The sequence below is a fragment of the Paramisgurnus dabryanus genome, chromosome 17, assembly GCF_030506205.2.
Source record: "Paramisgurnus dabryanus chromosome 17, PD_genome_1.1, whole genome shotgun sequence".
In the NCBI taxonomy this organism is placed as follows: Eukaryota; Metazoa; Chordata; class Actinopteri; order Cypriniformes; family Cobitidae; genus Paramisgurnus; species Paramisgurnus dabryanus.
In genome coordinates this window covers 23,712,702-23,736,772 of record NC_133353.1, presented here as the reverse complement: position 1 = coordinate 23,736,772, position 24,071 = coordinate 23,712,702, and the positions used below count along the sequence as shown (strand labels likewise).

At 36.5% G+C, this 24,071-nt stretch overlaps 1 protein-coding gene across 2 annotated transcripts; it reads right to left on the bottom strand.

The window, feature by feature from the left end:
- Positions 1 to 799: 799 nt before the first annotated feature.
- hspa4l (heat shock protein 4 like) lies at positions 800 to 24,071 on the bottom strand. 2 transcript variants are annotated; one of them, XM_065288571.2, is made up of 19 exons: positions 23,699 to 24,071; positions 21,065 to 21,122; positions 20,835 to 20,975; positions 20,266 to 20,388; positions 20,079 to 20,178; positions 17,342 to 17,475; positions 17,005 to 17,249; positions 16,800 to 16,876; positions 16,415 to 16,566; positions 15,910 to 16,016; positions 14,193 to 14,326; positions 13,060 to 13,256; positions 11,250 to 11,327; positions 10,921 to 11,064; positions 9,542 to 9,667; positions 9,276 to 9,383; positions 7,015 to 7,134; positions 4,046 to 4,207; positions 800 to 1,812 (listed from the first exon to the last, which is right to left on the bottom strand). In XM_065288571.2, the coding sequence occupies exons 1-19, from the start codon at positions 23,803 to 23,805 to the stop codon at positions 1,636 to 1,638; spliced, it is 2,490 nt and encodes an 829-aa protein (XP_065144643.1). In that variant the 5' UTR covers positions 23,806 to 24,071; the 3' UTR covers positions 800 to 1,635. The 2 variants fall into 2 exon arrangements, with proteins under 2 accessions (XP_065144643.1, XP_065144642.1); XM_065288570.2 differs by having other exon boundaries at positions 4,046 to 4,210; positions 23,699 to 24,070.

Here is a 24,071-nt window from a genome sequence, read left to right as displayed (position 1 = left end):
GAACTCGTAATGACGCATTCTACGTCATACGACCTATGACCAATGGGTGGCCAGAAGTCGAACAACACGGAACTAGACAGCGTTTGTCAAATTAAAAGTCCTATTTTCCAAGGCATGATATATTTTAAATACCCAACCTTTTAAGCTTGTGTAAAGTGAATCCCCTTTGCAGCGCCTAAAGAAAATTCATGAAATAAACTCAAACTTATAATTTTAATTAAATAAAAACAATACATTATTCAGTGTAGTTCGGTTGGTTAGTTAGACTTTTTATCTGAGGTTTGATTACACAGAATTTATGATAAATATATTTCAAAAAAATGACATAGTACAGGTGCCCCCTGGCATCATCTGGCAGCCCTCCAGGTGACCTATGGGTCCCCCCAACCACTGATCTATGGGTAGATGAAAATCATTTAATCATCATTGATGAGAATGTCAATAACTAATTTTAAGTTTTATATATATATATATATATATATATATATATATATATATATATATATATATATATATATATATTTTATTTTTTTTTTTTATTAGTTATTGACAGCATGGTCTTGTTATTTAATTGTTACACTGGGTCCCCTAAAATTTATAACATTATAGATTTTCTAGCTGTTTTTAGGGAGGACATCACAGAAAGATAAGGTTATGTCCATTAAATCTTGTTTCTACTCACTGACTACTCTAATCAATAATAAACTGCTTGCCAGTTTCAACATAGACTTGATCTATAGTTTAAGAAAAATAAATGTTTCTATTATTTGAAATTTTCACAGATTTTGTGACAAAATAAAAATTAAAAAGTGTGTCTATAAACGTTCAGTCCAAGACTAGATGAACAATATAAAAGTGAACAATAATAAAATGTATGATATAAACAGAGGAAACACTAATGTATTTTACAGCATCAAACACGCATTTAGTCATAAAGGCATGTTTTATTATTTGTGATCGTCAAACCTCAAGACTATGGGACTGCATGAAAACTGGGAAAAAAGTTATGAACCCTCAGTACATACTACAGAGCTGAAAGCGTTGCAATGTCAACAACAGGAGTGTACCTATATCTAAGCACTCATAAATTCAAATTACTAAAATAATATTTACAGGCTCTAGACAACACATCCTTTGGAAATGTATATATTAAATACAAATATATAACATATATGTATTGCATACATATTTGCTTGTTTACCTCAACCTTAATGACTGATCAACCAGTATTTTGGTACATTTTTCCCATAGCAAGTTATTGTGCGATATCATTGACCTCTTGAGAATTACTTTGGGTCTCCCAAAATGCAGGTGTCACATTATTTCAGGGATACGGTTTTATTAAGAGTTGCTTTGCTATTGCACTACATCTACTTTATATGATGCTATCATGGACGTACAATCCCAAACTGAGTTGAAAATATATCTGTATCATTCAAAGGATAGCCTGATCTGATCCCTTAATAGGTACAAGAGAAAACCCAACAGAAGAGTAGACGTTAACAAACAGATGCACAAATATAGCCAACTGAGTGGTGGACACAAAGAGAATGGTTCCAATTATTGATTCAGTGTAAGCTGAAAAAGTTTAATAGTGGCTTGAGTAAGAGTGGCAGCAATTGAGTGTGAAAGAGCTCAGTCCACTTCCATCTCTCCAGACGGATGTTTTGTCTGCTGATTGCCTTTACTTTCAGCACCTTCTTGTGGCGAAGGGCCGTTATGTGCTCCGTTGTTTTTGTCCCCCTCTTCTACAGGCTCCTCGGTTTTGGGTTTGGGTCGGTTGAGCACAGGGTTGCAAACCTCCTCTAACTCCTGTAATTCAACACAATATTAGTCACATTAATATTTATATGGATGCCTTTAATATAAGATTAATTTGTTATTATAAAAAACAAATCTCGTTTTCTTTATGTAAAGAATATTTTTTTTTTTTAAGTGTAATCTCAAAATATTTTAGTAAATTTACAATTAAGAATCTCAGATACAAAAGCCACTAAACGGCATCTAAAATGAGATAATAAAATTAACCAAATGCCCTCGGCATGTATTATACATTCATCGAATACTTATGTGTCATATCCGCTTAATCCCTGCCTCATGCCATACAGAAATACCAGTTTGTTGGCAGAATCCATTAAAGGGACACTCCACTTTTTTTGAAAATATACAAATTTTTCATCTCCCCTAAAGTTAAACATTTGAATTTAACTGTTTTAGAATCCATTCAGCCAATCTTCAGGTCTGGCGGTACCACTTTTAGCATAGCTAAGCACAATCCATTGAATCTAATTGGACCATTTAGCATCACGCTTAAAAATAATCAAAGAGTTTCAATATGTTTTCCTATTTAAAACTTGACTCTTCTGTAGTTACATCGTGTACTTAGACCGACTGAAAATTAAAAGTTGTGATTTTCTAGGCAGATTCTGGCGTAATATTCAAGGACTTTGCTGCTGTAGCATGGCTGCAAAAGGCGCAATGGTATTACACAGTGCCTGAAAGTAGTCCCCTTGGTAACTTTCATTAGCAGGGGACTATTTTTGGGCACTGCGTAATATCATTGCGCCTCCTACAGCCATGTTACGGCAGCAAAGTCCTTGATTATTACGTCAGAATGAGAGTATAGTTGTAAGTTGTATGATGTAACTACAGAGGAGTCAAGTTTTAAATAGGAAAACTCTTTGGTTATTTTTGAGCGCAGTGCTAAATGGTCTAATCAGATTCAATGAGCTATGCTAAAAGTGGTAGCACCTAGGGGTGTGCCGGTTTCAGAATTGGTGATGACGGTTATGACATGAGTCAAATGTGACGGTTCATAACATAACCGTCTGTGGGGGGCGTTTTGCTCGTTTAAATGCTTGTGGATTGACGCGAAAGTGTCATTTTACCATAAAATCATGAATGTGATGCCAAGTGTGTTTTAAACAGTAATGACTTTAAGCAATTGAACAGAGAGCAATGAAATATAAAAAAAACACACACACTGTTAACAGAAGACTGCGCTGTCACTCTCTGCTCAGCATAAATGAATCCTCTCATCTATTTTGATAATCTTCAGAGAAACAGATTTAATTGTGTCTATATCTGTCATTACATGGACCGGAATGTGGATTAAAAAGCGTCTTGAAGAGGTTTTGCTCATAAATGCATGTAAAGTAAAGGAATATGAACTTGAGATTTTTATACTGTTATTAAACTGCAAAGTATGCGCTGCAAACCCAGCCGACAATGGCCACGCGCGGCAAACGCTCTCCACATACAGTACGCGCTGTTCAGTGCTCACACTTGCGAAGACAACCGGCGTTTGAATAAACAAGACACTGATTAGCTACTTACTCTACGTTTATTTAAAATTAACAGCAAGACAAGCAGTGAATGTGCTTTCAGGAGAGTTAGTAGATTAGCACGGGAGGATTTGAACTTGAAAAGCGGAGTGTACTGACGCCTTTCCGCGGTTAAAACAACATCCTTCTTATGGTCATTCATGTTTATTTGATGCTATAAATTAACTAGAAGGAAGAGATGATTTGAAAGGTGAGACTTTGTTTAATATGTTAAACCTCAAAAGTAACTGAAAAGTAACCTGGTCTGTCCTGTATGTCAGCGCGTTGTCAGTGTCTGCCCAGCTCTGTATTTTTCACTGCGGGAGAACATGGTGGGGCGTATAACACAGAACAACTGTTTTTAATTAGTATTTAAACATTCTTTATGATAAAAATGTTTTTTAAATATGTTACTAACACGGTTTTGCCGGTTATAGAGTTCTAATGACGTTGTTCAACTATAACCGTCGGTCTCACGGTTATATAATGACCGTCACAGCCCTAGTAGCACCAGACCCAGAGATCGGCAAAATGGATTCCAAAACATTAAAAATAAAATGTTTTACTCTAGGGGAGCTGGAAAATGAGCATATTTAAAAACAAAAGTGGAGTGTCCCTTTAAGAGTCTGATAAAAAGCTAATTTACAAGAAAACGTGTCAGATGCACTTAGAGGGTTTTGCATCTGAGCTCTTCAATGTTATTTTTGCAAAACTGCACAAACCTGAATCTTTTGAATGATGTCTGCTACTTTGACTGCTGGGTCTTGAGCAATTTTGAGTTTGCTCTGGGCGATCATCTTTGCATTCATCCATTCGTAGGCTTCATTCACACTTCTCTCAACCATACCCATCTCCTCAGCGCTCAAATGCTGGTAGCGCTCATCCTGCTGATCAAATGTAAAACATGTAATTAACATATCTCAGCTCCCATTTATTTTAGTAAAAGCCTTGTTGTTGTGTTAGCTTTTTTCAGTGGAACACAACTGGAGATGTTTCACAGAATGTTAGAGACTGACCTCAGTCACCCTTCACTTGCATGATTGTTTAGAAGAAATTGTAACACTCTACAATAAGGTTGAATTTGTTAACATTAGCTAATGCATAAGCTAACATCAACTAACAATAGCATTTATTAAAGGGACACTTCACCCATTTGCATTAATCTTTGTATAGTTAGAACCCCAGTCATGTTTTTGAATGGTCGTGCATCATTTTCTCAGTTGCCGCTGAGACAGGAGAAATACAGATTTCAGTGTTGCACTTCCTTCTTTCAATGATGTAAAAATTATAATTTTGCATCATTGAAAGAAGGAAGTCCAATATCTTTGTAGAGGGGTTGAGACTACAAACACTCCTTTCCTCAGTCAAATAGGCACCAAATTATAAATTTATGTTATATTTCGACTACAAATATGATCCACTTTTAATAAAGATTAATGTTTCCACAGGTGAAATGCTCCTTTAATCTTGGTTCAATACATACGTAAATTGCTGCAAATAAGACATTTTAACTATTAGTTAATGCACAATGAACATTGTTTGGATAGAATTGTATGGGCATTAACTAACAATAACAAGGATTAATAAATGCTGAAAAAAAACTATATTGCTCAGTGTTTGTTCACATTAACTAATGCATTTACTTATGTTAACACATACAATCTTATTACCGGGAAAAAATTATTGGAATGAATGATGCCTGAGGTCATCAGTCCCTAACCTCCTTCCCTTTTGTGTTCCACGGAAGAACAGAAATCATAATGTTTGTAATATCCTGAAAGTAAATAATGACAGAATGTTTCACTTTTGAGTGAAGTATGTCTTTAAAGGTGGCATATCATGAAAATCTGACTTGTTCCATGTTTAAAGCAACACTATGTAATTTCCATGTAAAAATGACTTACAGCTCCCCCATGTGGTTGAATAGTGCAACAGTGCCTGGTATCAGACACTCTTCTGCAGACAGGGGGAGGGGCGGGGCTGTGTTTCCTACCCTCCACCGCCACTTTCAGAGTGTGCTTGTAGCAGCTAGGAGGCTGCTCAGGTTGCAGCAACAGTACAATTTGTCCAGTTAAAAGTTGTTCTATCACTGAAATAATTTTAGAGACATTATTTAAAGGTAAAAAAACTACATAGTGTTGCTTTAAGTGCTATAAATGGGTCCCCTGTGCTTTTATCACCTAGAAAATGTGAAAAAGAGCAATCCAGTAACTTAGTTTCGGTAAACCATTCTCTGCAAGCATGTGAAAAAATAGGTAATTAAAATCTGGCTCCCTTGTAATGTTAGAAGAGGATAATACCACCCCTTAATCTGCACTATCCAACCACATCACTACCATTTAGTGCAGATATCAGCTCATTTGCAATTAAAAGGACACACCCAAAAACGGTGCATTTTTGTTCACACCTACAAAGTGGTAATTTTAACATGCTTTAATAAATTATCTATATGACATTTTTTCTAGAACTTCACATACATACTCTGGGGGACACCAAAGATTTATTTGATATCTTAAAAAAGTCTTGTTGTTATGTCCCCTTTAAAGGGACACTTTACCCTTTGCATTAAGCTTTGTATAGTTAGAACCCCAGTCATGTTTTTGAAAGGTCATGCATCATTTCCTCAGTTGCCGCTGAGACAGGAGAAATACAGATTTCAGTGTTGCACTTCCTTCTTTCAATGATGTAAAAATCATCATTTTGCATCATTGAAAGAAGGAAGTGCAAAATCTTTGTTGAGGGGGTGAGACTACAAACACCCCTTTTCTCAGTCAAATAGGCACCAAATTCTAAATGTATGTTACATTTCGACTACAAATATGACACACTTTCAATAAAGATTAATGTTTCTACGGGTGAAATGCTCCTTTAAGAACAAGGCAGAACATAGCCTTAATGACCACCAGCACAACTGAAGACGAGATGGTCATTTTAAAACATCTTAAATATTAAAAACATCAACTATGTGCTTTATCTCCCTGGAGAACATTTGGAAACACAACATTATACACTAAATAGCTTTAAGATCGTAAAAAATAATTAAAGTTATGAAAGTAATTAGGCCAGTATAGCCGTGCAAAGACGTTATTCCAAAAAAAAAGTCTATTAATGTTTGTAAAAAGGAGGCCAAACATCATCCTCTGGGTGCTAACAATACAACAGGTGAGATTTGTGCTAATAACATAATTAAATATTTTTAAATGATTTATACTAAATTAAACATTTATGCATTTGGCAGAGCCTTCATTCAAAATGACTTAAAGTGCATTTACAGTACACTACACATTTTATTAAGATATGTTTTCTTAAAAGTACAAACCTCTGATCTTAAAGGGCACATATTCTGCAAAATCCACTTTTACAAGATGTTGGGACATCTCTATATAGGGAAGAAAACTGAACGCTACAGCAAAACTCCTACAGGGTTTACAGCAGGGGGCTTGGACCCCAAAACACTTTTTCTAAACACACAGGAATTTACAACCGCATTTAAAGGTACACAGATGAACACAGTGTTTTTGCTCCCACCCAAATAGGGGCATTTTGGACATGCTATAACAAATTATCTGTGGGGAATTCTGAGCTGAAACTTCACAAGACACATTCTAGGCACACCTGAGACTTATTTTACAAATGGGCCTAATATGTACCCTTTAAGATTATTATACTTTTGTTACTTATATATACTTACCTTGTGTTTATACACATCCACAGCCTTCATAAACAGCTGTAATTTCTTGCCAAGCTCATCAAACGCTCTAGGTCTGCCCTCATGCTCTCTGTAGCGTTCCTCAATTGGCTCACCAAACTTCTACAAAACACAAACACAACATCTTGCTACTTGCTTTACCAAATGGCTATACAGCATTCATTTATGTTATTTTTAAGTTTAGAAAATATGCACAGCAATATACACTCACCTAAAGGATTATTAGGAACACCATATTAATTCTGTATTTGACCCCCTTTCGCCTTCAGAACTGCCTTAATTCTATGTGGAATTGATTCAACAAGGTGCAAGCATTCTTTAGAAATGTTGGCCCATTTGGGTTAGTTGGGCCCTATTGATAGGATAGCATCTTGCAGTTGATGGAGATTTGTGGGATGCACATCCAGGGCACGAAGCTCCCGTTCCACCACATCCCAGGCCCGGGGTGGGTAATCGGGAGAACCGGGAGAATTCCCGGTGGGCCGCTTAACTTTTGGGCCGGTCGAGGTTTTTGTTTTTTTAAATTTGTCACATTAGTGAGACTATCTTCTCTTAAATAACACTACACACGTTCTGCATTCTGACACCGCAGCGCGCAGCCTCTGGGTTGTACCATGTAGGTGAGTTCCCCCCTCCCACAGCGTTGGTTCGGTCCATAGCGCGTCTTTTCCAAGACTTTTCTCAGGTAGGCTGGGCCAGCCCTGAGGTACGTGTTTCAGGGAGGATGGGTGGGTTGGAAGAGGCCAGGAGGGGCTGTAAAATCCAGGTTGAAGAAAAAAAGACTTCGGAGCTAACCAATTTATTTTTAAGAGGACAAACACAGGTGGCGACAGGTAAAGAAAGATATGCCTAGTAATGATTAGCATAAGCAACTTAATTATTCAGCTAATACCGTTCTCTACCTATTCACAAGCAAAACATAAATTTAATCAAAATATTAGCCTTGTGTATCACCCAATACATGGCGATTCATAGGCTATATTATGCAGTTTAATATTGATAACAAAACTCAAGCTTGATCTGTGTACGCTGTAAAATTACTTTTTATTATTATTTTATTTTAATTACTAATAATTTTTGTAGTGAATAAGTATATTATTATTATTTAATTGATATTTAACCTTTACATTATTTGTTGAACCATGGTATTAATAAAAACTACACAAAAGTAAGTGCTGAACTTTTGCTTCATTTATCCAATTTGGCAAAAGTGCTAATTTTGAATATTCCACCATGGAAAAAGTGGGCCGGTCTTGGGCCTGAAACTCTTTGGCTGAAAAGTGGCCCCACTCCGGCCCTGCCACATCCCAAAGATGCTCTATTGGGTTGAGATCTGGTGACTGTGGGCCATTTTAGTACAGTGAACTCATTGACATTTTCAAGAAACCAATTTGAAATGATTTGAGCTTTGTGACATGGTGCATTATCTTGCTCGAAGTAGCCATCAGATACATCAGCCCACACCATTACACCACCACCACAAGCCTGCACAGTGGTAACAAGGCATGATGGATGCATGTTCTCATTCTGTTTACGCCAAATTCTGACTCTACCATCTAAATGTCTCAACAGAAATTGAGACTCATCAGACCAGGCAACATTTTTCCAGTCTTCAACTCTCCAATTTTGGTGAGCTCGTGCAAATTGTAGCCTCTTTTCTATTTGTAGTGGAGATGAGTGGTACCCGGTGGGGTCTTCTGCTGTTGTAGCCCATCCGCCTCAAGGTTGTGCGTGTTGTGGCTTCACAAATGCTTTGCTGCATACCTCCGTTGTAACGAGTGGTTATTTCAGTCAAAGTTGCTCTTATATCAGTTTGAATCAGTCGACCCATTCTCCTCTGACCTCTGTCATCAACCAGGCATTTTCGCCCACAGGACTGCAGCATACTGGATGTTTTACCCTTTTCAGACCATTCTTTGTAAACCCTAGAAATGGTTGTGTGTGAAAATCTCAGTAACTGAGCAGATTGTAAAAATACTCGGACCGGCCCATTTAACACCAACAACCATGCCACGCTCAAAATTGCTTAAAATACATTCCTTTCCCATTCTGACATTCAGTTTGGAGTTTAGGAGATTGTCTTGACCAGGACCACACCCCTAAATGCATTAAAGCAACTGCCATGTGATTGGTAATGATAATTGCATTATTAAGAAATTTAACAGGTTTTCCTAATAATCCTTTAGGTGAGTGTACATACTATGAAATATTTATATGTAACTTGGACAATAAAAAATACGTACTTTGAGCTCAGACAGTTTGCCCTGATAGATTTCTTTCTCCTGGTCTTCTCCTTCTTCATACAGCCAGTTTTCTGTGTCCTCAAGCATATGTGCCAGACGGTTGCTTTCCTGCAAACAACATCCATACATACAAAAACACGTCTTTTCTGTGTGTAACTACTCATTTATATTTATACTGTTCCATTTAATTTGTAAAATGGTTAAATAAGCTTCCTAGTGGTTTCTCTGAGATCAACAGCTCTACAGATAACAAGGTGATGTCTTACATCTCCAGTGACATATTTCTCATAGATGCCGCAGAGTTTGTCTCTCAGATCATAAACATATTCCTCCACACCATTTTTAGCATCATTCCTCTCCTTCTCCAGCTTGTCCTGAATTATCATTTTTTTCTGAAAAACAGATTGCAATACAGCACACATTCTTTTCACTTCATAAACGTTTCACTTATCAAATCAGCATTACAAGGAGTATCATTACTTTACATTATAAATTAACATTATAACACACAGGTTACAAATGTAAGAAAACAACAGAAATAATCAGCATGCATAATTTAAAACGCCTAAAGAGATGGTTCACCCAAATTAAACCGATCAGAGACCTCATGGACTTCCATAGTAGGAAAAAAGAATACTGTGGAGGTTAATGGGGCCGCTGATCAACATTCCTCAAAGTATCTTCTTTGTGTTCATCAGAACAAAGACATTTATACAGGTTTGTTACCACATGAGAGTGATTAAATGATGACAGATTTTTTTGGGAGGGGGGGGGGGGACTATTCCTTTAACAAAGACAAAAAATTAGCAGGCAGACATATATTTTTATAAACAAAAAGATTTCAATAGCAAAAAGTTGTGACACTTTTATCCAGCCTTTATCAAGAACATCACATATTATATCAAAACATATCATATCAAAGTTTTGATGAAATGATAAAAGCAGACACACTAAGTGTATAGGGCATGATCTTTTTTTGTTATTCCACTGACGTAATGATCTACTAATATCTTTTCCCTGAGGTGTGAATTGAGCTCAGTCATGGATATTTAGGGCAAACACAAAATTCTTCACTTCATGTCAATGCACATTGTAAGATACAAAGAGAAGCATTCATTCAACTGACTATTGGATACCATGATACAAAAATGCACAAAAATATTTTTATCACAAATAATTTTATATATATATATATATATATATATATATATATATATATATATATATATATATATATATATATATATATATATATATATATATATATATATATATATATATATATATATATATATATATATATATGTATACATATAATAATTTGTTATAAAAAAAAATTTGTGCATTTTTGTATCATGGTAGCCAATAGTAATATATATATATATTCTCAAGCATATGTGCGAGATATATATATTATATATTATATTCATGTTTGTTCATGATACATTATGAAATATGAATACCTTTTATGTATGAATTATAGCAAAGTGCAAAAAACGAATTTCTGCTTTGAAATGTGCATCAAAAAGGCATTGGGTGGATGGTTTTAAAGAGACACTTTGAAGTGTTAAATTAATTCCAGCTGTCTGAATATACTCAAGGGATCTAAGGCAGACTGAAAATGAAGGGAAATGCTTCAACTTACCTCATATTCAGTAAAGTTATTCAGCACATCTCTATCCAGCTGTCTGGTGGTGCTGGCCAAGATGGGCAGATCAACACTCTTAACTTTAGTTTTGGGTTTGCTACTCCCTGCACCTTGTTCTTGCTTATCAGAAGATGTACCATCCTTAAAAAAAACATTACTGTTAATTTTTACCTGATTATTTCAACCTTAATTAAGAGTAAAAGTACGGTAACACAAAACGGCAATTTAATGTTAACTGGAAATAAAAACGTAACATTTATATATGACACTTTTAAAAAGCAAAAGCATGTGAGAAAATACAATATATTCAGTAAGGCAAATGATACCTTATTGCCAGAGTTATTCATTTTTTCCTCATCAGTGTTATTTTCCCCTTTGCCTTCCTGATCCACTTGCATTTTACTCTATGAAAAAAATGTAAAATTAGCACATTAGATGACATTCGAGTGTCATCTGATTTCGCAGCTTCACCTTCCACAGATAAACTGATAAAGCTTGCAGTGTTGAATTCTTTTGCTTGTTATGTAAATTTTCATAAACGGAGAGGACTATTGAACAGCTGAGGCTGAGTGCATCATTATGCTACAAATGCACCCTAGGCTTTGTAATGTGGCAATCATAACATAAATGCAGCAAACATTATTCATACTCTCAATCAGATTTAAAAGCAGATTTCAACCAGAGGCACAGACAGATATTATGGGGCAAACCAGGTTTTAATGCCAGTAGTAACATTTAGTCACGTGTATTGTGCATTATAAAAATAGCTGTTGGGGTGAACACAGGCAGTATTAGATGTGGTTGCAATTGAAGACAGCACGTGAGACAGGTTAATCCCATGGATGTGTATACTTTTCTGTGTACACTTCATTCATATGTGTATAGGGTTTCTACAGTTTAAAGGTGCAGTGTGTACATTTTAGTAGGATCTTTTGACAGCAATGCAATATAATATAGATAACTATGTTTTCAGTGTTGTTTAAGCTGTAGTGTTTTTATTTCCTTAGAATAAGCCATTTTTATCTACATACACCGCGGGTCCCGTTCCATAGAAGCCGCCGTCATGTTTCTACAGTAGCCATAAATGGACAAACTGCTCTACAGAGGGCGTTCGTCACTACGTTGTCTCAGACGATATGTTTATCCTGTGATGGCTACCATAGCTTCTCTATGTGCTTCGAAAGAGAGGGGTGCAATACTCAACCACACCACTAGATGCCACAAAAATCTACACACTGCACCTTTAATAGCTACAAAGGTGCAATGTGAGTTTTTAGCGGCAAATTGCAACCAACCTCAATTTTGAAAAGCGCAAATAGAAGCTACGGTAGCTGCCACAGGACAAAAATGTTGTCTTCTGAGACAACGTGGAGACGAAACGCTCTCTGTAGAACAGTTTGTCCATTTAGGGCTACTGTAGAAACATGGGGCCTCATTTATAAAGCGTGCGTACGCACAGATTTGATCGTAAAGTGTGCGTAGGCGAAAATCCACGGCAAAGTCCATATTTATAAAAACCGTCTTTGACGTGGAAAACTGCTTAGCGCCACGTCAGGGTCTGAGCAGACGTACGCACTTTTGCTTGTCTGATTGCTGCAGGTTTTTGGAAATATAAGCCGTTCTTGCTGTTTGAAACTGGGTTTAAACATTGACAAGCGCTATTTATATGTCTGACATTAATTACGCATCGTTTAAAGGCGGAGATCTGAAACTGCTCGGCTGCGCGCACAAGTTCAAATTCATTTCTGATTTATAGATTTGAAAGGGGTACGCGCGTTTTCTGCGCGTACGTTCGGTTTATGAATCACACGTACGCATTTTTGTTAAATGATCGTAAGATCAAATTTAGGATGGTTTTTACGCAGCATTTTATAAATGAGGCCCATGGCGTCAATTTCCATGTAAGGAGATCCATGGTGTATGTAGATAAAAACAGTTCATTCTAAAGTAATAAAAACAATACTGTTCGATAATGTTAGGTGTTTATACCGCACTGATAGTATAGAGTTATGTATATTATATTTCTGTCAAGAGATCCTTTTAAAAGTCCCACATTGCACCTTTTTTCATTTGCACAGATCCTATCTGGATTTATAAATTTATAGTTTTGCCAGTTTGTTGTTCGTTTAACCATACCTGATCTTCAGGCTGGCCCTCGTTCTGTACAGTAGGATCTGTCTCCATCTGCACATCATCTGCCTCTCCTTTCTGCTTCTCTATCAGAGAAGCGCTCGACACACTGAAGATGCCATGCACATTCACGCGCACTTTCACCTTGACTTTTGAACTGTCACCATCAGGTTGCGGTACAACATTCTGGACAGTAAAACGACCTAATCACAGCAAAACAACAAGATAATAAGACCCAGAATCAGAAAAAGTGCCTTATGTTTTTCATTCATATTATTGATTTTAAAATCTATTGATCAATCGAGTATTGACCTCTCTTAATTTAATCATATTGGCCAAACGTAGATTTAGTTTACGGTAAATTCACAATAGTAGCGTCAGTACTAATAAAGCCTCAGAGATTCATGCGATAGCCATATGGGAGTGTAGCCCTCACGTACTGACACACAGTCAATCTGGAGATTTCAGAAAGCAGCTGATGTGGTAAAAGTCAGTACGTATGGGACAACATGTCTCAGTCCTAATTACCTGACAGGCAGGCAGATGGTGAATTTCGATACCACTATGACACACCCCTGAGGTTTGGACTAACCCTAACCCACTTCAGCAGACACAATGGATTACCATGCTGAGGACATTCTTAATCAAATGAGGACATGAATGACTATTTATGGGTCCCTTGAGCTTCCCAACAGAGTGATTGGTCTCATTTTGCTTTTGAATTAGGCTGGAAAACCTGACTAAAGCTCTGAAGTGAATAATATCTCAACAGAATGTCAACCTCAATACATACAGTACTGTGCAAAAGGCCACATCACCACCAAGTTTTAATGTCCATCCATATTTATTTTTCAATCTATTTTATTATGTACAAAAAAATAAAGAATTACATTTTCAGGACTAAATGTCTTATTGTCAGTGTTTAGTGTGACCTATCTTGGTTTACATTTTTATACAGTTTTTAATACTATATACACATTTCCTGTATTTTCTGGATGTATTCTATTAAAGAGACTGAGAAATAATTATATATGATCACTATAACATTGCAAAAACAACAAATCTAATTCTGGCATGGTGGCCTAAGACTTTTGCATAGTACTGTATAATCATACAACATGCAGTACAGTGATACGTACCTATCCTGGTGTCAGGATAGGGCAGCTCATGTGGAGAGCTATAGAACGCCTCCAGGTCAAAAGGTTCCTTCTTGTGGAAGGTGATGACTTTGGAGAAAGGTGAAGCATGGTTCTTACTGTACACCTCACATTCACTGAAAATGAGAAAATAGATAATTTAATAAATATAACTTTAATTCAAATTAAAGGTGTAGCGGAGGATTTTCTCAAATTTTAGAAAAGAACCGCCTTCTTCACTTTTTTAAAAAATGCGATTGCGCAACACTCCTGATTGACAACTAGGAGGACCAATAGTCTTGATGATCCACCCCGGAAAAAGAAAATCCTCCGCAATACCTTTAATTTTTATTTATATATGACTGCTGCTTGCCTATGTGTTACGTAAGTTAAAACACTGCGAAAAGTATCAGCATTTCTATCAGTGGCAGCCGGTGACTTATTTTTTCGAGAGCGCACGATGCAAAGTTCGTCACAACATGTATGTAGCCCGTCATGTGTGTGGTTTGTGATTTCAAAATATGTGTTTGGCGCGTCGAGTTAACCTATGTGCATCACGTGTCTTGTCAAAATAAGTGCCTGCTGCAGATGCGTCTAAAGGGTTTATGATAAAAGAGACACTCACGTTTGCCAGATACTCGCATAATCTCATTTGTAATCATAGTTTACTTTTAAGGGAGTGTCTTGCGTGTATTCTGTGAACGTGAGCGTCTCTTTTATCATAAACGGTTTTGACGCATGTGCAGCAGGCACTTATTTTGACAAGACACGTGATGCACATGGTTCACATGATGTCACAAACACATATTTTGAAAACACGAGAAACACACATGACACCTCGTCTCCGAACACATATTTTAAAATTTGCGCCCCTCGGAAGAGCAGTCACGAGCCACTACTTATTCCTATACTCAATTAATTGCGTGGTTTGAGGGAAGTCATTTAAAAAAAAAAACAGATCAGGGGCACAATTCCATTCAATAGTAGCATAATGGAAATGAATGGTGCCCCAGATCTGCTTTGTTACAAACATTCTTCAAAATATCTGCTTTGTTCAGCAGAACAAAGTAATTTATAAATGTTTGTAACAACTTACTTAAAACTTACTAAAAATTTGCTGAATTATCCCAAACAAAGGGGAAAACCTCTGAAACCTATAACCCTAATTATGTGCATAATTAATTATGCCTAAATAAGCTACATTTGTACAGTTGCTCTCCAGCAAAATAGTAGTGTGCTTTGAGTGGTTGTTTAAAAGGGCTTTTTATTCCCTTTTTTATTATAGATTTTATAGATTTATTACAACCTCAATTCAAAAGGGCCCATCCCCAACGATATTCTCATTTTTAGATATGGATCCGGTCTATGAGTGTTTATGATTTAGCATCAGCCAGACGGAAATTCACAAGTCTTGCTTAGACAGTAACAGCACACCTCTTTACAACAAGCTGCAGGGTGTAATTTGAGGTTTCATATTTCACATCCATAACACAAGTGGTACTGGATGAATTGCGTGCAGCAATTTAATACTAAAGCATTAAAGGTTTGTTCAAATCCCTAACTTTCAGTACTATGAGCCATAGTAATAGTGATGCTTGCCTTAACAAGCACCATGTTATACAGCAAGCCACGACAAATAATGCTCTATCTAGTGGAGTGGAGTGGATTCAAACAGTTTATAAATGTATTTTTGATTGAAGCAGAACCAAAGGCTCCTTACCCAACACTTTCATCAGTTTGAGACTTCCAGCGAAGAGTAATCGGGAAGGGAACGGCATCTGTAATGGAGAACTCTCTGACTTTGAAGGCTGGAGAAAGGATTGCGCACTAAACACACATACACACCAAAAATAAACATTTATGTATACACAAGCAAATGCTGTTACATAAGCTGTCTAAACAGAGTATTAGTATAAGAAATCAGAGAAAGCATTGCATGATAATCCAGGCACGGACCACAGATTTCATCTTGTTTTCATGTCTCTCCCACAGAAACCAAAGGCTCCCTGCTGTGTATGTGTTTACACTTGCAATTACCAACATCAAGGCCATTTTCACATGTATACATTCAGCAAAAGCGTATCCAAAACAACTTACAATGCACTCAAATATTATATCTATTATTATTTTGCTTATAATTCATGACCTTAGGATCACTTGCACAAGGCCCTTCTTCTAGAATTTTCCATATCACTGATTCATTTCCTGTCATTTGGACTTTTTACCTGCAGTGCACATCCACGTGCCACAGCCTCATCTGCGTTCAGTGTGGTACTGATGTCTTTACCGAAATACTTTGAGATTCTCTCTTTGATTGCTGGAATCCTGGTAGCTCCGCCAACCACTTCAATGGCATAGATCTCATCTCTGCTGAGCTCTGTAATGGGATAAAAGAAAATTGGGAATGTAAGTTACAAATCTGTAGCAAATGATAAATATCACATTTTTATTAGGTTTTTGTTAGCTTGGTTAGGTTAGCATTTTCTCATGTTGTTCTAAACCTCACTTTATCCATGAAACACCAAAGGAGGGGTGGTTCATGGAAAATAGACAGGTTTGAAATTAAATCTGCATAAGAAATCAAGACAGAACTCATTTGTTGCTGCTTACTTGATTGTTCCATGACCGATTTTAATGGCGCATCCACTCGTATCAATAACTGAGCACACATCTCTTCAAACTGAGGCCTGTATCAAATCACATAAACACATACTGAAACCATAGATCCAAAATAACATTTATCATGAAGCACTATGCCTGAAATACACAATAGCAACTCATTGGCATTTACTAAACTAACAGTTATTTCAGTTACCTGTTCATTTTCCCATGCACATCTATGTCATTCATGAAGCACTCAATGTTGAGAGGCAGGTCAGAGGAGTTTGCACTCATGAGCTTCTTCAGCTTCTCACACTCCTGATAGAGCCTCAACAGGGCCCTCGGGTTTTCTTTAACGTTGAGTTTGAATCGTTTTTTGAAGTCTTCGCAGAAATATTCCACGAGCATTTCGTCAAAATTGCGTCCGCCCAAATACGGGTCAAACGCTGTAGCCAGCACCTGTGAAAAACAGGGAGATCTTATCTTACGGCTAAGTGAGGGATTAAATGTACTGCATGCATATTCAACAAAATGTCAGGAAAAACACAGACCTTCAACTTCCCCTTGTTAAAGGAGGCAATGGAAACTTGATAAGATGAATGTCCAATGTCAACAAACACGACATTGCGGGGCTTCTCCTCTGGGTTTGGCAGGTCTTGTTTATAGATCCCATAGGCCAAGGCCACTGCAATAGGAATCAAATGAAAACGTGAAGTCTTCATAGTATTGATCAAAAGAGAGAATGGTGAAATAGTTCATCCAAATACCACATTTGCATTATTTGCAGCATTATAAGGACAGTCCAATTTTAAATATACAATTCCACAAGGATACTTTTTTGACCCTTAATGTATAGAATAAATAGGTCCGTTACGAATACTTTATTTTGATTGGTTAAACATGACAGTCTGCGGTCAAATATTTTGGTATAATGACCACTAAAATGTGTAATTGATTTCCTATTTTCTGCCTTACTAATTTCTCTCTTATCAGAGTCTGTGGCTTCTCATAATCTCAAATCAATATTTTATGTCCATTTATTTATGTGATGGATAAGAAGTAAAACAAACCCCTCCAGTTTGAAATAGGGTTGCCAACTGTCCTATATTAGTCCCGTTTTTGACTGCTACGCTGATCTAACCAGTGACTGATACAACAAGCTTGTTCGACTTCATGTGGCACCACAAGAGCCAAGCAACAGATAGCATCAAAATCCTGTGATTCGTGAATTCAGAGGAGACTGCTGTCGCTCTCGCGGTACTTTGATGTCATCCACCTGTCAGATCTTGGGGTACCACAAGCAGCAACAGCAGCAGCAGTGCTGATCACGATGTTGAGAATGATCTCCGACACCTTTCATCCAGTCACAGACCCCCTCAAACACAATCAGTATACGTTTAATAGGGTCAAGTAATACGATTTCATGTTTTCTTTTTTATATAGTGGGATTATTTGCTGTTTTTTAGCTGTTTGTGCTTGTATAAGATATGCATAGTTACAAAGCTCAGTTAATGTGTTTTAATTAAAGTTTCTGATGTTGAAAAACTACAGCTCATAGAATTTTGTACCGTTTGTGTTTTGATAAATCAATGTGTGTGTGTGTAAAGCCCCTAACAGCATAAAATAAACAATATGGTATATACCTTTACGGCGAGATGAAATGGCAACCGTAACAGATTGACCATTTTATGTATACCGTGGAATGTAAATAAGTGGGCGTGGTTAACTCAGCACTTCTTGCATGTAGAACTGAGTGTGACAGAGAAACGTGAAATAATCCACACATAACAAATGAACAAAAAAAAAATTTTTGTCTCTGTGGCACGACTTTCTTGATTGTGTCATTTTTTTTTTTTGTTTTCTCATTGTTTTTTCATTTTTTTTTTCCATTGTCGCTTGGGGTTGGGTTTAGAATTGCTTTTTTTTGCGAAATCCTAACCCAAACCCCAACTCTAACCCCAACTCCAGTCGAGAATAGCTTTAAAGCAACACCAAAGAGCTTTTTTTACCTTAAAATAACGTTTCCAAAAAAGTTTCAGTCGTTCATGCACTCAAAACAGGGTGAACGACACTTTTACATTCGCTTTGCAGCCCTCTATCGGCCAAAACCGAACTAACGAAGTTTCCAACCGTCGGGTCGCGGTCCTGTAATTCGGGTGAAAACTACAAAAACTTGCTTTACAGCAGACCTACAATCCAATCAGAGCCAGCTTTGCTGCAGTAGGCTAAATTATTTATGACAGTGGTAATTAACAATTCCGCTTCCAACCTATAGGGGGAGCAAAGAGCAAAAACTCTTAAGTGTTGCTTTAAAAGCGGAAGAAAAACATGTAGAAACCAATGTATAAAATTATATCCTAACGCAAACCCCGAATCTAACCTCAACCCAAGGCGACAATGATTTGAAAATAGGAAAAAACTATTAGAAAAAAATATAAAATGACATGAAAAACTACTTATAGAAATTCGTGCTGGGTGACACGAAAAAGACATTCATGCTCCAGTAACACAAAAAACAGCAGAAATTATGACACAAATAAATTAAATATTTCGTGACGACTTGCGGTAAGATATTACATCATTACTTCTTGCATTTTGCTAAATTTAGTATATTCAAAAAACAACAATATAAATATAAAGCTCAGAAACATATCCCGTGAAATACATTGTTACTGTGAATTAAAATTACACATTTCATAAAATGGATTTTTGGTCTTACCGCCCACCCCTAATTTAGACAAACAGGTAGAGTCCTGCTACAAAATTACACCATTTGTTTTGCCAGTTGACATGTTGGATATTTTAATCACACAGATCAATATCCTGAATGTTGCACAGAGCCACAGTTTAGTCTTTGGTGAAATCAACCTACAAATAGCTTATTTTAAACTTGGATATGATTATTAAATTACAATAGAAAAAAATACAAATCATCAAGTGATACTGTTTTTTGTGTTTGTGTTAATGTCATTAGATAAAATGAATATAGTAAGTGTGTGCAGTCACACTTCTACCCAAAATGACTAGCAAGCACCTTCAACCTAAACAATTTGTCAGTATGTGTATTCCCTGGGAATCATAAACGCTGCCAATGCAGTGGTCTAAGAACACACATACAATAGTTGCAGATGCTAGGCACTGAACAAAAACCTTACACTGTACATGCTCAATATAACACTGAGCTACAAGAAAATATCCAAGGTGCACTGACCTATAGATATTGGCCTACTATTCAAATGACATAGTGAACAGTGACCATCCCAGACATTTTTATTTGATTTTACTCACCTGCTGTTGTGTCATTGATCAGTCTCAAACAGTTCAGTCCAGCAATCTGAGTGGCATCTATTAAAGATCTTCTTTCCACATCAGTGAAGAAGCTAGGGACCTGGAAAGAGCATTATAGAATGAGCATGAGCATGTGAAAACCACTGGTCTCAACTTTTGTGAGGTTCAGCATTTTAGAGGTACTTACAGATACCACGCAGTCCACCACAGGCTTCTTCAACGCATGCTCAGAAGTTTCTTTCAGCTTAGTGAGCAGCATTGCTGTCATCTGCTCAATGGTGAACACCTTCTCTTCATTCAAATAACGGACCTGTGAGATGGACATTACAATTATCCAATTAATTGTGCTAAACTCACGACTGCAAAAAAGTCTTTATCTGATATCTTTGTGCTTTTGACGTTAAAATCTCATTAATGCATGACCACCCACATGCATGTCAACAACAATGCTTATTTCACCCAGTAAACAAGGGGCCATCTGACAAACCTTCCTGGCAGTATGTCTCACCTGCCATTCTGCATATCCTTCTGAATGATGACAGGTATAGAAACGAATTGCTAAAAATATAGATCCACAATGGACCTTTGCAATGCACTTTAAGTGAAGAAATGGGAATGAAAAAATGTTTGGTAGTTGATACTTGCAGCTCAGAAATAAGTGCACTAGGTCACATTGCATTGAATTCATATTTTCAAACAGCACAAAGGTTTTATTTCTACATGTTTTAGAGTGGTAGCAGAACACATTTTTATTACCTTTATACCAGTGCTGCCATTGTCCAGTTTGTGAAGGCTGTAAGGCAACTTGGATTTTTCTCTTTGAATGTATGGGTCATCATATGCTCGACCATGAAACTTCTTAAAGCCATGAACCGTGTTCTTAAAGTTAGTTACAATCTGCAGGAGGATGTTTATTAGTTACAGATTAGTGATTCGAATATGATCATAAATCATGATTTATTCAATCTTTGACAGTGAAACAGTACCTGACTCTTAGCAGCATTTCCAACGGTCCGGTTTTTAGACGCCAGTGAAATGCATGCTCTGTTTGTAAAGATCACATACACACATTTATCAGACACTTTGATGTCAACCTTTATAAGGGTCAATGACATGACATGCATATTTTTGTGTCCCGGGGCATTATTTACTATAAAATCTATTAAAAATGACACTTGTCACTTTATTCTATACAAACCAATATTGTTTAAATACATTTTCAGTATTTTTAAATAATAAATAAAAATATTTTTTGGTATGTCAAACTTGTAAAAAAGGCAGGCAACTGCAGGTACAAATTAGTGGTTTAAATGTTAAAAATTGTGTTTAAATTATTTGAAAATTCAAAATAAGATACTTTGGCATTGTTTATGTTCGAAACCTTTCCTTTGAAACCTTTCCTATTGAAAAAACTTTTTGCCCAACAATTTGGATGTTCTTAAATGTCAAGATAGTACAGCCACAATCATGGGACTTTCATTAAGAGGTTAACAAGTATAAACAGTAAAAAATATATCACACCATTTTAGTAAACCCCAGGTGGTCTCTGTGGGTGAATGAAAAGTTTGTAGGTTTCTCTTAAATACTGAAAAAACAGCCACTTTAATGCAATGGGTAGGCTGGTACACTTTCTGTGTCAGGTTGTACAACCAAAACTAGAAAAAAGCAACACATTTTATTCGTATTTTAAAGGTATATTTATGAATTTGATATTAAAGGGGACATTTTACAAGACTTGTAAAGATGTAAAATAAATCTTTGGTCTCCACAGAATACATATGTGAACTTTTAGTTCAAAATACCATATAGATTATTTATTATAGCAAAAATGTGCAATTTGAGCGTGTCCTTTAAAATGCACATGAGCTGATGAAATGCAAACACTGATCACAATGATGGTGGTTTGTTGAAATTGAAACTCAATTGTGCTGTCAATATTTTTTTCTATCTCTCTCTTTCTCTCTGCAGTAAATGGCAGTGTCATGGTTGGATAGTGCAGATTAAGGGGCAGTATTATTAAAATAAGAACCCTTTCTGACATCACTAGGGGAGCCAAATTTCAATGACCTAATTTTTCACGTGCTTGCAGATAAAGGTTTACCAACTGGATTGTTTTTTTTCCACATTTTCTAGGTTGATAAAAGCACTGGGGACCCAATTATAGCACTTAAATATGGAAAAAGTCAGATTTTCATGGTATGTCCCCTTTAAGCTAATACCAGCATCCAAGTAGAAGTCTGATAAATGTAAATTAATTGCATAGGTCAGGTGGTGCAACCAGAAAGTCAAAGGTGCAACTGCTATGAATGCCTCTAACAAATAAAAAACATTTAGCTAAGATAACTGTAATAAGCTTATAATTTAGCTAATTATAATGCAAGCTAAGGTTGTCTTTAATTGTTTTTATTATTTTTTAAAGTATTGTTCTTAAACATATTCTATTCATTTGTTCTACAATCTAAGCTTTATGGTAAAGTTGTTTTACACTTTCAAACAATTTTCAGGATTATAATTTTAAATGGCACTCTCAAATAAACAAACAATCAGCATTAAACATGGACAGCATTAAAACTTATCCGGAAAATGGACACCTGACATTTTTTGAATAGGGATAGGGTAAAAAAACAATGATCAAAAATGTTGTTAAATGAATAAAGCTTTATAAACACATTGTTCCTAACTCAAAAATATGTAGTATATCTATTTTTAAAAGATTAAAAAAAAACTTTTTATAGAGCTTGTTCCCATACGCCATTTCAAAACAACCCCATTCAGCACCTTGGACAGCGTCTGTAGTACATCAAGCCTGGGTCATTTTTACAGTGTATTTAATCTATATTTTTCATTACGTATTATCCAAACTAAAGTGTGAAACAAGCTTGTGTTATTTGACAAGACATTTAAGAAAGGCATCAGGCTAAATCTAGGATCTGTACTCAATTTTACAAATTTTATTTAGACATGGATGTAATTCCTCATAAAGGACACCAAAGTCACATCTTTATTTCACAGCCAAATGATAAAATTAAACGTGTCAGTTATAAATACTGAGTAAATAAACGATGGGCTAACTAACAACATAATTTGATTTAAGTTCCGACTTATACACCGCGTTTTTGCTTTGCTTGTGGGTCACTGGACAAAAAAAACTTAGAAAATACAACAAGGAACATTTTTAATATGGTTTAGGTGCCCCGCCCAAATGTGCATTTGTGTGAGGATTTGTCGACTGGAGAACATGCACGATGACACGGTGACAGTCTGTGGATTTGCCCCATCTAAGTGTCAGATTATACCGTTCACGTGCACATGCCTCAGCCCTTCAATCTGTTTTTACGACGCATTAGCATTAGTTTTTCTAATTTATATACAGCATACACATTTGCAAAACAGGCTTGTATAAAAAGATCGAGTCCTAACAATCCAGTTTTAAAGACTTACAGAGGTTAACACAAAATTCACTTTGATTTTTAACTGCTCAATAGCTGCATTGCACTATGCATTAGAGACTTATAGTGAGAAATATAATGTATCAAAAACACCACGGTCAGCTAGGCAACAGCAAACGTTGCGTAACAACACACAGCATCATTTTACAGGGATGTCAATGCCGTACTTACGGAGTGCATCTGTCACTGTATTCATTTGCAATGGTTTCAATGCCACCGCTCCTGGCAACAGCGATGTAACAGTTCTGGAAACCCACATCAATGCCCACCACAGACATGTTCAGTCCTTATTTCTTTATGCTTAACACCTCCAGTCCAGTTTTGAACAGTTCAGCTGGGTGAAAACAAACGACACTCCTGTTCTACAATATTTACCTGTCGTTTACCGAGCTAGACGACTTACTTGCTATTATGTAAGTCTGGCTTTTTATAGACAACTCTTGTACCCTAATCTTAGCAGAGGACGCTTCTACTGCATTCTTGCAGCCTTCACCGATATTGTCAACCGGCAATATGGGTAAACCTGCGCATTTGTCGGGGGACT

What these genes read in the sequence shown, in the direction of transcription:
- hspa4l (XM_065288570.2), bottom strand. Translation starts at nt 23,805, where the DNA reads ATGTCTGTGGTGGGCATTGATGTGGGTTTCCAGAACTGTTACATCGCT. An exon ending in TGAATAACTCTGGCAATAAG is followed by an intron (nt 11,065 to 11,249) that starts GTATCATTTGCC and finishes GTTTTTTTTAAG; the next exon opens with GATGGTACATCTTCTGATAA. An exon ending in ACATCATTCAAAAGATTCAG is followed by an intron (nt 1,813 to 4,045) that starts GTTTGTGCAGTT and finishes GTTGAATTACAG; the next exon opens with GAGTTAGAGGAGGTTTGCAA.